This window comes from Pinus tabuliformis, chromosome 7 (genome assembly GCF_031772625.1).
Source record: "Pinus tabuliformis cultivar Carrire ecotype Pingquan chromosome 7, CPIR1, whole genome shotgun sequence".
Taxonomy (NCBI): Eukaryota; Viridiplantae; Streptophyta; class Pinopsida; order Pinales; family Pinaceae; genus Pinus; species Pinus tabuliformis.
This window is the reverse complement of record NC_142293.1, coordinates 405255733-405273541: the sequence shown is the minus strand read 5'-3', so window position 1 is coordinate 405273541 and position 17809 is coordinate 405255733. Positions and strand designations below refer to the sequence as shown.

The window sequence follows — 17809 nt, the reverse complement described above, 5'->3', positions numbered from 1 at the left end:
ACTTGGGTAATATCACGCTTCCGCAACGTTACTTCTCTCTAGTCGAGGATGCTCAGTGGTTCGACCCGGATTTCTCCTTCTAGTTCTACCTACAACAAGCAACATCCTATGTCAGCTTTCCTTTAAAAGAAAAACATTTAGACTGACCTATCGGAGATAATTCTCACCTGAATATTCTGCCATTTAATCACATGTTTAGGATCATAAACATATTTCTTTAACATGGAGACATGAAAGACATTGTGGACTCGTATGTGACTTGGCAGAGCGAGCTGGTAAGCTACCGGCCCAATTCTTGCTAAGATCTGAAATGGTCCATAGTATTGAGGTGCCAACTTAGCGCACCCGCTCCACTGTAATGTGCTCTTCTTTGCTCGAATTCTCACATACACATGATCACCGACCTGATATTCCTTAAATCTCCTTTTTTGGTCAGCAAAATTCTTTTGCCTATCCTGAGCTGCCTTCAGATTAGATCATACCCTTTTAACCAGTTCCTCCATTTCCTTGAGCATTTCAGGACCTAACATCAGTCTGTCTTCCGGTCCACTCCAGCTCGAGGGGGTGTGGCACTTCCACCCATACAATACTTCAAAAGGGCTCATTAGCAATGATGTGTGGTAGCCATTATTGTACGCAAACTCAACAAGTGTAGATAGTCCTCCCACTTGGTTGGTTGCTGCATCACATATGCTCTTAACATATCTTCCACCACCTGGTTCACTCATTCTGTTTGCCCGTCAGTTTGAGGGTGATAAGCTGTACTAAAGTTCAGCTGAGTTCCCAACTCTTCAAACAATGTTTTCCAAAAGACCGATGTAAATTTTACATCGCGGTCTGAAATTATTGTCTTTGGTAACCCATGCAGCTTAAATATATTTTGCATGAACACATGGGCGATCTGCACAGCTCTATAGGTAGATTGCACCGGTATAAAATGCGCTGACTTGCTCAGCTTGTCCACCACCACCATGATGGAGTCATTATTTTTCTTTGACTTAGGCAACCCTGTTATAAAGTCCATAGTGATGGTTTCCCATTTCCATTCTGGAATGGGTAGTGGTTGTAATAAACCCGCAGGATGTTGGTGTTCTGCTTTAATTTGCTGACATTCTACACATCGTGCCAAATAATCAGTCACATCCTTTTTCATTCCCAGCCAATAATATTCTTTTCGAAGTGCCATAATCTTCTTTTAATATCCTAGGTGTCCAGCGTAATGGCTCTTATGATACTCATCCAATATCAGATTTTTAATGCTGTGCTCATTGGGCACGTACAGCCTTCCTTTATAATACAACATTCCAGCATCATCTAAGGCATAATCCGGGTGGTTTTCTTGGCTGGTTGGTTGCTGCACTTGCTGGTTTATTTGCTGATAACTAGCAACTTGTTGGGCTGCCTTTTTAATCATTTCCCCAAAGGGGCTTTTCCCTTCACTGCAAGAAATTTCTTATAGACATTGCAATTTCCGACTCAAAGGATCCGCCACCCGATTCTCCTTCCCTTTTAGATGCTTGATCTCAAAATAAAAACCGCTTAGGCAATCCACCCACCGTGCTTGCCTTGCATTCAGAGTGGGATGGCTAAAATAATTGGTCTGACTGTGGTGATCCATCAATAACAAATATTTTCTCCCCATAAGGTAATGGCGCCACATTTTCGGGGCGTGAATCACAACGACCAACTCTAAATCGTAAGCATAATATTTCTGCTCATGCTCCTTTAATTTTCTTGATTCGTAGGCTATTACCTTTCCTTCCTGCATCAACACACAGCCTACCCCTTCTTTACTTACGTCCATGCACACCACATAATCTTTGCTGGGATCAGCTATGCTTAAAATGGGTGCTGTGGTGAGTAGGTATTTAAGTTGCTCGAGATTTTTTTGACATTTAGGGGTCCACCTAAAGGCCCTTCCCTTTTTCTGTAAGGAAGTAACGGGATAAGCTACCCGCGAAAATGCTTCCACAAACCATCTGTAATAGCCTCCTAACCCCATAAAGGATCGGATATCTGCCACATCCTTAGGCACTGGCCCTTCCATTATAGTCCTTATCTTTTTGGGATCCACTGCGATCCATTCCTTAGGAATTATATGCCCCAAATATTGTATTTGTTCTTTGTAAAATTCACATTTGCTGAATTTAGCGTATAGTTGATGTTCTCAAAGGGTTTGCAATACTAATTTGAGGTGCTCCTGATGCTCCTCCATAGTCCGAGAATAAATCAATATATCGTCAATGAAAATCAGCGCGAACTTATCCAAATATTGGTGAAATACGTTGTTCATTAGACACATAAAAGTTGCGGAGGCGTTGGTTAACCCAAAGGGTAACACCACAAATTCATAATGGCGATATCGTGTTCTAAAAGCCGTTTTAGCTATATCCTCCTCCTTAATCCTTACTTGATGATAGCCTGATCGCAAGTCAATCTTTGAGAAAATTGTTGCTCTCTTTACTTGATCAAACAGTTCATCAATACGAGGCAGAGGATATTTGTTTTTGACCGTCAATTTATTTAGTTGATGATAATCTATACACATGCGAAGGGTCCCGTCTTTCTTCTTGACGAACAACACCAGAGCTCCCCAGGGTCACACACTGCGGCAGATATAGTGTTTGTCCAATAGCTCCTGTAATTGCATTTTTAATTCTATCAATTCTGGTATGCTCATTCTGTAGGATGCCTGGGATACTGGGGCTACTCCCGACACCAACTCAATCGTAAAATATATATATCTTTTAGGTGGTAGTCCAGGAATATCTTCCGAAAACACATCAGCAAATTCTTGTATTACAGGAATATTTTCCATTGTGGCTATTTTATCTTTTGAATTGGCATAGCCCACTTGGACAGCATAAATCTGACATCCTTTTCTAACACATTTTGCTAACTGTGAGGTAGTTATGGGCCGAATGTGCACTGGCCACTTGATTCCCTGCATTTTTTGCTCTATTCCAAGCTCATCCTTATAACTAATAGTCTTGGTTTTACAATTAATTATGGACCAGTGTTTCTCCAACCAGTCCATACCAAATAATACATCGTACCAACCAGGAGGAAGCACATTCAAATCTGCTGTAACTAACTGTCTTGCTATTTTTGGAGGGCAGTTTTTAATCTTAGCATTTACCCATCTTTTTGCCCCTGTTGCCAACTGAACCAGCCAAGGGTCCTTAAATTTAATAGGTTGCAGCTTACAGAGATCCACAATTCTAGGACTAATATATCTTAATGTTGCACCAGGGTCAATTAAAATAGCTATAGCAGTGTCTATAAGTTTACCTTCAAATTCCACCATGGTCGGTTGGTACTCCACCTGACGATCCTCCAGAGCAGCATTAATCTTCGGTAGACTCCGTCCTACATCGCCAACCGTAGAGGCTTCATAGACTTGGGAAACTTGCTCAGTTCCTTTTCGCTGAGGGCAGTTTTTAATGTAATGGGGTCCACCGTAGCCCCAACATTGCACAGGAGGCCTTGCTGCCCCTTCGTTGTCTATTTTCCTGGATTGTTCATTGGTTCTAGACTCAGTGGGGGGCTTTAATTGGAGTGAGTTTTTCTGTATGCTCCTGCTGTTTTGTCCCTTGGCGAATCCTTTGGTACCACTTCCGCGGTTACCTTTAGCACTTCCAGCCAGCTTGCTGCTTTTCTTATCGACCCATCTCTTACCCAGGATTTCTCCCTTCTGTTTGCTTTGCTGGTAACAAATTTGGGCTTTGCATATAGCCTCATTCATTGTCTTTGGGTTGTCAAATTCGATTCTTTCTCTCATACTCAAGGGTAAACTGTTGACAAACCTTTGTACTTTAGCTTTTTCTTCCCGAATATAAGGCACATAATGTAGTAATGAAGTAAAACGAGTGATGAACTCATCCATAGTTTCCTGTCCCAATCGCAGGTCATGGAACTCTCTTACCTTTTCATCATAGAAGCGTTCGGTTAAGTATCTTTCTTTAAAGTATTTTTGAAAATTTTCCCAAGTGATAGTCTGTTCACTCACTCCTTTTACCATCTTAACCTCTTCCCACCACAGGGTGGCTGTCCCCTAGAATTGGAAGATGGTCAACCTTGCCTTAAGATTGTGATCATATTCATATAGCTAGAAATATTTGTTCCTATTGATCAACCATGCCTCAGCTTCCTCCTCCTGTTCTCCGTCAAAATGTGGCGGTTTGATCTTACGGAATTCCCCTTGCAGCTCCATCCATTGTCTTTTTGATGTCTGCTGTTCGGAGGCATTATCAGAGCATTCCTCCTCTCTTCCTTCTGACTCTTCGGGTTCTGTATTTGGATTTTATTCCCCTGACATCCTTTGTTGCTCAGCACTGGGATTCTGTGGTTGCTGATTTTGCTTGTCATATAGGCTCTTTATAATTCTCTCCTTCTCCATTGTTAAACTTGCGTTATCCTCTCTCAATCAGGCCATTTCATTTTTCAATTCCTGCAGTGTCTCCAAAATTGCAAGGTTTGTATTTCGAGCCTACTCTCCAAGCTGTACCCATAATTCGGGGTTGTTCTCTGCAGGTCCTTGTCCCGCCACAAATCTGTGTGACGCACTGCCTTCTCTCCTCATATTGTCAATCTCTGTCATGTACTTAAACATAAAATAATAGGTGAATAGTCGTGCATCAATTTTTTTTTTTAACTGTTCAATAGAGATGGAAATTTATTATATTAAACCTGTATATCAACACTAATTTTGAGAGGCCACAGTTTTTTGAAACTTGGCTCTGATACCACTTGTAATGACCCTACAGATTACCTACGTGTAATTAATTTTTATTTTTTAACAGAAACATATCCTACCTTCCCATGCATGCATTTGGAACGCAACGTTTTCAACGTTAATTCTATTTCGCGTAGGTTCCATATTAGGATTGGCTTTAGGTAAAAATCTTTAGTCATTTATGTGTGCAATGGGAAATATTCCACAGAGGACAAAGAGTTATCTGTCAGATTTTAATTCTGTTATCGGTGCTCTTTAAACTTGGCTATGGCATTAACTCCCGCCGGCTCGATCACGTGATGAGGGTGTGGTCATTGCACCTTCTACTGCTACACCCTCGGGCTCCTCCCCAGATCGACGGTGTTGAGCCATGGAAGCCCATCCGAGGGCGAGGCTTGCTCGATACACAACTCAGTTAGTCATGCCATTGTGGTTTGCCAAAGGCATTGTTCTCGGCCTTGCTACAACTTCCCTCTCCTTCCTGGTGCCGAACACATACATAACTTTGTTGGGATGACGAATGGCTATGGCCCTGAAGCATAGCTTGGCTTCGGATCAGTTCGGACCAGTTCATTTCTAAACGGTGGTTGCCTCAAGGTAAATGTTTCACTATGTTGTCTGCTAGAAGTGTTTGTTTTTCTTGACTCCTGTTCGGTCGAGTTCCTAACATGCCTCGGCTTGTCTCTTTTTGCTATGCACGAGGGTTGTCATTCGTCTCCAGAAAGTCATGCAAGGGCGCAGGAGTGGCTGCCCAGCTTTCGAGTCACCTCCGTTTAGAGCTCGACTGACCTGTATGTATCCATGGTTTCCCACAATTTTATTCATTACCTGATCATCTTACTGTAAGTCATGAAGGGCTTCATAGCGTGGAAAGAACTATTTCTATTATTTTTTTTTGAATTGTGATGTCCCTCTGGCCCAGCCCTTATGGATGCTTTATTTTCCTAATGCACAGAGGGTTGGCCGATGTTGGGCCTGGCAGGCTTGCCCATCTCCGGTATGGTTTGGGAAATCTAGCCCTCGCAAAGGGTTTGAACAGTTAACTACATTTTTATGAGCCTCGAGCTCTCTTGTACCTTTGTTGTGTGATTCACTGTTAAATAATGTTGTTTCGGGTTAATTTCCTTGGTGCATTCTTTTATGGCTTCCTACAGTTCTCAAGACTAGCCATGCACGCTATGCTTTAGAGGCTGACCAAGCACATTATGTTTATTTAAATGCTCCAGTTCATGCAAATTTATCTTTATATATGTACCATTTTTGAATGGTTGGTTTGGTCTTTACGGCCTAAGTTCTGTGGACAAGGGATGAGCGCTTTCCTTACAACGTCTCACCATAATCCTTGATAATCTTAATATATGAAGCCTCGTCAGGGTTTCTGAGCTGTTAAATTATGATATTTTCATGTCTATGATAGAGCATTTTATAACTATTTATATGTAATGTGATTCTAAGCATCCCTCGGTTTGTCAACAGGGTTTTTCATTTCATAATATATTTCATAATGTATTTCTTTGCGCACAACATTTCATCATGTATGAATGTATGGCATAATGCTTACCGCATAACGACAAGGGTTTATGCTTGATAGGGTTTTGGTTTTAGTTTAACAGTGGTTATGTGTTCGGCTCTTCACATTACGAGATTATAGCTCGTAAACTTACAGGGTTAGCTCCTAAATTTGCATTCAGAGCCGAGTTTACTCTTTTATATATTCTCTTAGCTTTACTCACTTCCGTATGAGTCGAGGTTCGCAAGATTGTTTTGTTGTCATTAGCATGTATATTTGGGTGATCACCTTGTTGTCCTCTGGGTTTCATTGCATGCTCAAGAGAGCAGCGAAACACTGGCCACGAAGTCTGCATACCCTCGCGGTTGTGACTATACTACGCAGAGTTTCTATAAAGTCAAATGTTTATTTTCATCCCGCGGATGCTTCAAGGGTTTTCTCAATTTGAAATGTCATACTTTTCTGCATTTCTTTGTGACTAGCGTGTAAAGGAAATAAAGAAAGAACTACTTCTACTGTTAATGGAATGTATTTTGTTGGCTATAGTAACAGTCTTTTGATGACTCTGAATTTTATGACGAGCCTGTGGGTTTTCTTCCTTTCTTTTTAAAACAAAAGCAAGATCCAATCCTCTTCACAAGCTACTAAACACTAGCCTCAGACAAAGTTTTGTTGAGGACAACCATACCCTCACTCAGCTTTCCATCCCAATACCTTGTAAGCAAATTCTCTTCCACTGCCTGTTCACAATATAAAAGAAAAAAAAGAAAAAAAAGAATAACATTATACAGCTTCTAAGCAGTCCCTACACAGGGGTTTCGTACGTACTTGGTGTCCTTCGACTGAAATGTTGTCCCTGACACTCACCCGAAACAGGGTCTGTTGTCTTTCAATCCACCCGACCATGAGATTCGTCCTTCAGGACCAGAATCTCCCCCTTGCTTCTTGCTAGACCGCAATCTTTTGCAAGTGCTCGTGCCGCGAGCAGGGCTATCTGGTCATCATGAGACTTAACCACTTTCCTTTCCTTTTTCTTCTGCCTGTCCCAACAGAGCAGATTTTTCCCTCCTCCTCTCCTTTTCTCTGGAAACTTTTCCAGTTAGGGGATGTAGTTAGTGTTGCTTTCACAGCAACTGTCTTTCCACCTCATGAGGACCACTTCCTCCTTGAGAATTTTTCCTTGATAAGGAAAAATCTTTCTTTATCTCATCATGAAAACAAATTACATTTAAATTTTTAAATAGATAAAAATAACAGGTTCAGTTTACATTTACCACAGTAAATTAAATATTTACATTTTTATCCCAGGGCATCACATTCTACTATTATTCTTTAGAAACAGGAACCATGCCGTCTTTGAACAGAGTACTTCTCACACAATTCAAAACTTTATTTTCGCGTGTAGCTGGAGATTTTTTACAATGGTACCTTTCATTAAAGTCAAGGTAGAAGTATTTCTGCAATCCTCAAGAGAAATGGGCATGGCAGAGTTGGTAGTGTCTATTTTTCACTTCTTAAAACAATTAAAATTGACTGGTTTTTGATGATAAAGAAATTCGAAACCGGCCTGACCCTACTTGATTGTGCTGCGGGACGCAAGTCCAACGAACTTTTACGCGGTAACAAAATTGGCGTGCAGGACTTGAAATGCTCTACAAAGTAAAAGTCAAACATTGAGAAATCATCAGGAACTTCATATCTCTCGATAAATACGCCTCCTCTATACCAATGGCCTTCATCTATCTCATTCACCATTTCCTAATGCGTCTCGTTTAGTCACACTCATCCTCAGTAATCCCTTCGCGTGGAATCTCATACAACCCGCGGAATCTCGTTACCCACAGATCTTGGGTAACACAGGGATTGGTTATTCCCACACTCTTTTTCTTCTCCCACCGTTTAAACGTTTTGAATGGCTTATATATTCGTGCAATTTTTGTTTTCAGTGATTTGCCTGTACGTCATATTTGTAGCTTTCTAACAAATAGCTTTGATGTGTATTATTTGCATCAGTTGACATCAGCGTTGGGACGGACAGCTTGCCACCTCCCCACCCGGGTTCTATTCCCCTCGCTGCACGTTTACGGCTGCTCCTGCAGTTATATGTTGCTGATACTTGCTCCGCTGCTCCGCAGCAGATATTTGTACTATCTCGCTTCTGTAAAAATGTGACTGATGTGATTAACAATTGTATATAATGTAAATATTGTACTCTAGGCCTAATACAAGCTTCTAAAGGGACTAGCCCCCATTTCATAAAAAAGGAAGCTGTAATGCAGCAGGTACCAAACTTGTCCACTGCTCTCGTCTTTTCAATTTTTATATATCTCTCTATTGATGGTTGCGCGAATGTAAACTGCAGGGTGGCGAAAGCACAACGTTTAATACAAAGAAACAAATGGATGTAATACTGATTGCGAACCCAGCCCTCCTTACAGGGCACAAAATCTCACTTGATTCTTCTCTCGCTGCTCACGCTACAGTACTAGCGATGGCACCTTGTGTTGTTGCTGCTGATGCCCCTAATGGGGGTCCTGCCGGATCATGTATCGGTATATGATTGTCAACCGAGCATGGCAATTTATTAATTATAGTATGAAAAGTTAGTTTATTACACCAGCCATGACGTAATCGCGCTCTCCGCAAAGGGTCTTTGAAGACGGTTAGATGCAATTTCTGTTGGAATTTTTCAAAATTTCCGCTATGGACAAAAATGTAGCCGCATACTAGTAGTGTTTTAATTATAAGGTATTTTGCTTTGGTTGACAAAATATTTTTTCATCTTTCCTAAGTGATAGGTATTTGGCATGGCCATACCAATCTCGACCCATGTCGATGATTAGCTTCAGAGTTTGGTGAAGTTGTTTTGGTTTTATGAAAATGGAAAGTAAAGTGTTTAATGAAAATGAGAGTATTTTTGTTAAATGAGAAAAAGAGTATTTTTGTTATATGGTGTATATTTTGGTTATGAGAATACTTGTTTTTCTAAATTAATAGAAAATTGACTTATAAAAAATATTTATTTTTTTATTTTTTAAATTAGAGTTATTATAAGATAGTATAATTATATAAATTAAATGATTGATAAATGTTAGTACATATTAATTTATGATAAGTATTGAGACACTTATTTTATAATACATTTCATATTATAGAGATTTAAAAGAATACTTAAATTATAATTTTATTTTGAACTAAATTTGTATTATTTCAAAATACATTTTTAATAGCATGCATCATAGACATTCTAGTATTTACAATATTTTGTCTAGATTTACTATTAGGGAAACTAGATAGGTTGATTCTATAATTACATTTTAAATTATTATTATTATTATTATTTAAAAAAAAAATATGAGCTAAACACAAACATAAGAGCATGTAACAAGATTTTTTATCCTAAAGATTTACCTCGATTTTATCATGAAGATTTTTAATTTTTAAATAAGTTTTGTTAAAATAAGATGGACCAATATCATGTCTTATCAATAACACACGTCTAAAGAACCATTTCACAATCAAAATATTTTATATTTTTTTAATTAAATTGAAAAGAAGAAAAAAAGTACAATTATTTTTTTTAGTCTAAATAAGTCACAAATTCGCCTAATAATATAGATTTCTCAACCATGTTTTTTTGAAATTTTTTATTATAATTAAATATTTTTAAAATATTTAATATATATTTTTATATTATTTCCTTTGGAATTAAAAATAATAATTTATTATTTTAAGAAATATCAATAATTATATGTATAAGTGTATGTAATATCACTTTAAGAATTTTAATTTAATTTACTAGATTTAATAATTAAATGGTAAGGATTTCTCTCAAAAGTAATGGTGCAATTTCGTCTTAACAGTAATTTTTTCATCATAATCTAATATTTTTTATTTCCAATCTAGATTTGAAGGTAGAAATAGATTTCACCCTCAAAAAGTTAGGGGCACCCCAAATTCTATATTTGACAATTGTAACCTAGATTTCTAAAAAAAAATCAACGGAAATTTTCAAAAAGTCAATTGTCCTATCGGAACCTCCTGCTGGAGGCTACCGAAATATCGGGACCTCATATCCGAGGATGAGTAGGCAAGCATTTCAGCAGGACCAAGTTTTGGAATCCAAAATATCCAAGGACAACAGATCGAAGATTGGGATTTCAAAACTCCAATGAAATTCCCTCTAAAGAATGTTTTGATCCAATAAGACAGGCCTGATATCAGAACCTCAGAATAAATGAGTCCATCAGAACGTCAGCAGATCAGAACCTCTGAACTTCTTAATGAATGAATTATTTAAAAGCTTTGATAGTGTTATGAGAAGCGAAATACAAAGGATTTCGTTGAAAAACAAAAGTCAAATGGACCCCTTTCTCTCTCCTACAAGTGGACACATGAAAACTGTTTATTGGCCCTAAGGGCCTCAGGTGGCAGATGACGTAGTGATGATATGGACGTACGACAAGACACGTGGAAGGAAGATTAAGCATTTTGGGTGGGCTAAATCCGAGTGACACATGTCACCACTGAGGAGGCGCCACATGGAGTAATGATGTTAGTGTGACATCACTTGAAGGTCGACATTTCGGAGGTCAAGGATTTCGTAACACCTATGTAAATGCCTTATGAGAAATTTTTTGATGAAAGGCACTCCAATGAGGCTGGCACGTGGTCATGAAGCCTAGAGAACCAAGGGCATAGAGTGGGGCTAGCACCTAAGTGCTATGGTGTATATCGGAGGATGGAGATATCATAACTCCTTTATAAATGCATATTTGAAAAAGTTACGATGCCTAAGGGCTCTGATGTAAGATTTCCACTTGGTCATAGAGTTCTGAGGAACCAAGGGTGAAGAGGACTTAAGAAAGGAAGATAGGCCCCCAGCAACAACAGAAGGCCTTAGCACCTAAAAGCTAAGTCGATGGTCACAATGCCCAATCCCCTAGAGGAAAAATAGGCAAGTGCCAAGCGAAAGGAGCTCGAAACCTCACGACCTCATAACATCATTTGAATAAAAGTTACGAGATATGGTGGCTCTAATATTGCAGCACCCAAGGGCTATACCACCAGTCACATGTCTCAATCCCATGGAGGAGAAATGATAAGGGGTTAAGAAAAGGGGCTAAAGGGAAATCAAAAGCTTACGATTTCATAAGGCCTGTTTAATAAAAGTTACGATATGTAGGGGCTCAATACTCAGTACTCCCATACTATTTCCCTTAGCTTTCATAAGCTATGGAGTATATTTAGGTTTCATACTCCGTAGCTTATGATTTCAAACTCCCATAGTATTTTGGCCATAGGTTTCACCTAAATATAACCCATTTTTTTAGTGTTCGTAAATATAAGGTGACTTATGGAGTAAATATAAAAAAATGTTTTATTTGTTTACCATACCTCTCGTTTATTTATATTTTTATTAATTTACCATACCTCTTTTACAAATATGGTATTTGGCCCATAGTATTCACTTAAATAAAACCTCTTTCTTGAGCCTTCATAAATAGAACGAGGGTTATGGACTAAATATAAAAAGAGGTTTTATTTATTTACGATACGTCTAGTTTATTTATATTTTTATTTATTTACCATACCTCATAAATAGAACGAGGGTTATGGACTAAATATAAAAAGAGGTTTTATTTACGATACGTCTAGTTTATTTATATTTTTATTTATTTAGCATACCTCGTAAATAGAACGAGGGTTATGGACTAAATATAAAAAGAGGTTTTATTTATTTACGATACGTCTAGTTTATTTATATTTTTATTTATTTACCATACCTTTTGAGTAAGTATAAAAAGACGTTTTATTTATTTACCATACCTCCACTTTACTTATATTTTTATTTGTTTACACCCTTACATGTATATAAGGTGACTTATGGAGTAAATATAAAAAACGTTTTATTTATTTACCATACCTCCACTTTACTTATATTTTTATTTGTTTACACCCTTACATGTATATAAGGTGATTTATGGAGTAAATATAAAAAATGTTTTATTTATTTACCATATCTCTCATTTATTTATATTTTTATTAATTTACCATACCTCTTTTATAAATATGGTATTTGGCCCATAGGATTCACTTAAATAAAACCTGTTCTTGACTTATGGAGTAAATATAAAAAATGTTTTATTTATTTACCATATCTCTCATTTATTTATATTTTTATTAATTTACCATACCTCTTTTATAAATATGGTATTTGGCCCATAGGATTCACTTAAATAAAACGTGTTCTTGAAAATGGGCAAATGGATTCACTTAAATAAAACCTATTCTTGAAAATGGGCGAATGGAAGGTTGTAAGTCCTAATTTCAAGGGCTAAATTTACCTTTTTTACCCTCTCCCTTAAAATAAGGTGGGCTATTTGAGGTGATTTGTAAAAATGTACTATGATACAAAATATTCGCCCACTAAAAATTTAAAACCCCTTAATTTCGCCAAAGGGCGAACATTCACCCCTAAAATTATCCTTGATAGGTACACTTGGACAAATTATGATGGAAACTTGTGACAAAGACAATGTTGAACATTGTGTAGCAGAGGATCAAACCCACTTATTTCAATCAAGAAAAGGGGAAAAGAGAGTGCTTTTGTATGTGCTGAGCTGTGTGGAGTTTGTGGCACTATGTCTAGTGTTGAGCTGAAGCGAAGAGCTACTGAGAGCTTGTGTAAGAGAAGGTTGAGGGCTGAGAATAGGTCGTTGTGAGAAGTGGACGGAGTGTAGTTGTGCAAGACCAAAGGAGCTTTCAAACATTAGAAGACCAAGATAAGAATTTGAGTCAACAATCAACCTAAGTGGTGTATTTCTATGTATGTAAATCCCTCTATTTTCAGTTTAAAAATAGTATGAAAAGTAGAACAATGGCATGAAGAGGTTGGTGCCTCTTAGAAATTAGGTGATTTCTGTCCTAAGGGGTTTGGTGCCTCCTATGAGTGGGTTCTCACAAACCATCTGATTAACTAGGTGCTTAATTTTACATCATAATAATAAACTGATTGGTGGATTTTTCCCTTTGGGTTTCCACGTGAAAAAATACTGGTGTCATTATGCGTATGCTGCTCATGTGATGAATTGTATGTACATGTGAATGTATCATCTTCATACTCATTTTCTTTATGTATTAATACTTTCGTAAGTAACAGATAGTAGAGGAAATAATTAAAAGCATATTCAGTAAAAATGGTAAGAACCTCACTATTACTGATTCACCACCCGCCCCCCTCTTAGAAATTCCTTATACCAACACCGAGGATATCCTGCATATGATTTCTTATGATACTCATTTAGTACCATCTTTTTTAAAGAATTCACATTGGGAACAGACAACCTATGTTTGTAAATTAGCAACTTTTCAGAATTTTCAGCATAATCGAGATGTCAGTCTGTCACAATTCTTGTTGAATGTCCAAGTATTTAGGATCCTTGTGTATTCAATTTTTAATCTCTTCCACAAAATTTGTACTAACATTGCTAACAAATATCCCCATTATAGTGTATGCATATCTTCTTAAAGGATCTTCTATCCTATTTTCTTTCCCTTTTATGTGTTTAATGTCAAACTCAAACTCACTAAGAAATTCCATCCACTTAGCTTGTTTGGCATTAAGATCTGGTTGGCTGAAGAGATATTTCAAACTTATATGATCTGTTACCAAGGTGAATTCCCCCCCATTGGATAGTGTCTCCACATATTTAGGGAATGTATTACAGTAGCTAGTTCTAAATCATATATAACATAATTTCTTTCATGCGTTTTCAACTTTATAGACTCATAAGATACCACTGAATTTTCCTGCATCAGAACTCTCCTTAGCCCCCCTCCATACAGGCATCGGTGCAAATAATAAACTCTTTATTTTGATCTACAAGTTTTATAATAGGGGCCACTGTAAGTAAGTGTTTCAATTTATCAAAAACTTTCCTGACATTTGGTTGTCGACTCAAATTTTTCCCCTTTCATCTTTAAGGATGTAATAGGATGCGCTATCTTAGAGAATCCCTCTATAAATCTTCGGTAATATCCTATGATTCCCATAAATGAAAAAACAACAGACACATCCTTTGGTATAGGCCAATTTACCATTTCCCTAACCTTCTAAGGATCAACACCTAGTCCTTCCATTGAAATAGCGCGGCCCAAATACTATCTTTTGTTTTTATAAAATTCACATTTGCTAAATTTAGCATATAACTGATGTTTTCTTAGAGTTTGTATCACTAATCTCAGATGTTCCCTATGTTCTTCTTCATTCTGGGAATACACTATAATGTCATCTATAAATACCAAAACAAATTTATCGAGATACTTATTAAGTATATTGTTCATCAAGCACATAGAGGTTGTTGGTGCATTAGTAAGGCCAAATGGTAACACTACAAACTCGTAGTGACCATATCTAGTCCTGAAGATTGTCTTGTGAATATCATCATCTTTGATTCTCAACTAGTGATATCCAATCCTAAAATCAAGTTTTGAAAAAATGGTTTCCCCCCTTACTTGATCAAACATATCATCAATACAGGGAAATGGATATTTGTTTTTAATTGTTAACTTGTTTAATTATTGATAATCGATGCACATCCTAAATGTTCCATCCTTCTTCTTGAAAACTAACATGGCAGCCCCCCACGATGATGTATTGGCCCTAATATAGCCTTTATCTTGTAGTTCTTGTAACTCCATTTCCAGCTCCAATAATTCAGGTGTACTCATTCTGTAAGGAGCTCTAGATACTATGGCTACACCTGGTACAAAATCAATGGAAAAATCTATATCTCTGTAGGTTGACACAGACCCATACGGGGTGATACAGGGCCAACACTTGGCAGAGAGGGGCTGGCGCAGTCTAAGGAGAGGTTGATGCTGGGGTTTCCAGGGTAGATTGGTGCTGAGGAACTGCCAGAAGGATTATCTGGGATTTCAGCCCAGAGATTTGGTAGAAATTGAGAGGTATTACTGCCAAGGAAATTCTCTGTTGGGTAGGCCAGTTTCAGCACCCACATTGTACCCTGATATTGCTTAATAAGAAAACCCTTAGATAGCTGCACTGGTTTATCCTCATTGGGTCTTTCTGGGGACATTGGTCAAAAAGTAATGGTGTCATACAGTGTGATTGTTTCTGTTTCCTTTAGTTATTGATCTGTAATATGTTGAGCATGCACTAGTGTTTATTTTTAGTATTTACATTGTAAATAACTTGTTAAGTAACATAACAAGTAGGTAGGAATAAATCAGATAAAGTGCATGGAGGGTTTCTAACTAAGTAGACTTAGAAACTTCAACATTTTTCCCCTATTACAGATTTGGTTATTTCTTTACTTTGCCAAAATTTGGAGCCTTCACCCTTATTCATAAACTATTGATAACATAATCTTGCTTTTCTTGCTGCGTCATCCATTGTCTTAGGATTGTTGAAATCAATCATTTTCTTATAAATAGTAGTTATACATTTTACAAACAATTGTACCTTGGATTTCTCTTCTTTAATATGGGGAACACAACACAACAAATTGGTAAATTTTTCCAAAAAATTGTCCATGGTTAACTGTCCCAGCCTTAACTCATGGAAATTATTTTCGCGGTCATCATAATATTGTTCACTTAGATAGCGGGATTTAAACTATTTCTAGAATTCCTCCCGAGATATTGTCTTTCCTTCCAACATATGCAAACTTTTAGCCTCTTCCCACGAGAGAGCATCTTTTCCTTGCAGCTGATAAATGGCCAATATTGCCTTCAAATTACTCTCATATTCATAAACTTGAAAATATGTTTTCATATTAAGAATCCATTCTTCTACATCCTCTTACTTTCCCCCATCAAAAGTAGGGGGCTTGATTTTCCGGAATTTCCCTTATAGCTCCACTTTCTTCTTTCTCTTTTGGGTTTTTGGATACATTCTATATGAATCACCTCCTCTTTCAAATTCCTATGATTTTGTGCCCATTTTTTTTATTTTCAATGCTTCAGGTTCTATAGTTCTATGGATAGACTTTTTAGTCAACCCCCTTATCATCCTTTCGTGCTCCTCACTAGCCTTTAGTAGGAATTCATTACTTCTCCTTAGATGAGCCAATTGTTGCTGCAATTTTTTGATAACATCCATATGTTGAGAGGTTGGTGGGGTGCCCCCATTTCCCAACTCGACATATAATTATTGACCTACGGTTATGGCTGGAGGGGGATGCTCTACCATTCTGTTGCAACCTGCATCACTTGATTACCTTTTATTCAAACATAAACAAATATTAGTTCTACATCACTTACATAAATATTTCTATCCTACACAATTCTACTTATTACTATGGTGGTTCTTTTAGGCCCCTTTTTGAACCTGGGCTCTAATACCATTTGTCACATACCCACAAAGACTTCTCTAATTTTTTTTTTGTATTATCTCAACAATACCCCTTTCATTATTTTTTTTATAAAGATCTTATAGATATGGTACTTGTGAAGATATTGAGAATCATTCCCCTTCTATTAGTTTAACTCATAACCTTTGTTTTTTTTTGTATTTCTCAACTCCTTATAATTGAAGGGGATTACCATTTCAAGTTACCCCTAACCTACAAAAATATTACTTGGTACGCATGCCCATGTTAGGCTATACCTATCTATTCCATTACATCTCTTATTAAAGCACATATGACTAATATTTGTATGCACCACTTGGTTGTTTGATGCTACATTTATTTTTACTCAACATATGGTTTGTGTAATTATTTTTGAGGTCTACCTATGTATGCGGGTGCAAAGGTATTCTAATTTGTTGTTTTGTAATTTATATAGGTACTATTGGGGTATCGTTCCCAATGAGGGTACTTGTGTATGGTTAAATCACAGAGGTGCATAGCTAAATTACACCTGACGCTTGGTTATACAAACTCTATCATTTTAATGCCAAGTGTTATCACTCTCCATTAGGAAATTTGTTACCCAGTCCTCCCTTGCCACGTTCCCTTCCATCACATGGTGTTCATGTGATCACTCTAGAAATGCTTAAATGGATGAGATGAGAGTATGGAAAAAAAAGGGACATGATATAACATCGCCAACCCTAATCTTTTTACCGTGTAGCCATTTCGTTGGTAGCCGATTTTCTCTGCCACCATTTATGTCTGGTGTCATTGCAACGACCCTCCTCCAGCAAAATTCTCATCATTTGGCCTCTAGTTAATGCACAAGGGTCATGGTGGCATGGCTTATTTCGCCAGCCTTCACACTTGTCCTTTCCCAAAATTTACAAGTAAAAGATTATTTTTTTGCAGTGCACAATTTTTTATCTCTCACTAATTTCACATGCCTTTTTACAACATTCCTATTGTGTAGTTTTCCTAGCATCTGTCTTCTTGGGATCCCTCCTCAGTTGATAATGTTTCTGTCAATTTTTTCTTTGGTTTTCAGGTGCGACACTCATACAGGGGCCTCTTTCTATCAAATCTCGTTACCCTTTTCCTCTCAGGTAATTTATGCACCTCTGGTCTTTACCCTCCTCTATTTTTTTCTTTTATTCCTACTATCACAAGGCTTCCATACACATA

General features: G+C 37.4%; 1 protein-coding gene across 1 annotated transcript; it reads right to left on the bottom strand.

Moving 5' to 3' along the window:
* Positions 1–2599: 2599 nt before the first annotated feature.
* Positions 2600–4021, bottom strand: LOC149247671 (uncharacterized). Its single transcript, XM_089444896.1, has one exon. It carries the CDS (start codon positions 4019–4021, stop codon positions 2600–2602), a length of 1422 nt encoding a protein of 473 aa, XP_089301022.1.
* Between the last annotated feature and the right edge of the window lie 13788 nt (positions 4022–17809).

Excerpts from the sequence above, each read along its gene's own strand:
- LOC149247671 (XM_089444896.1), bottom strand. The coding sequence starts at position 4,021 with ATGGTAAAAGGAGTGAGTGAACAGACTATCACTTGGGAAAATTTTCAA.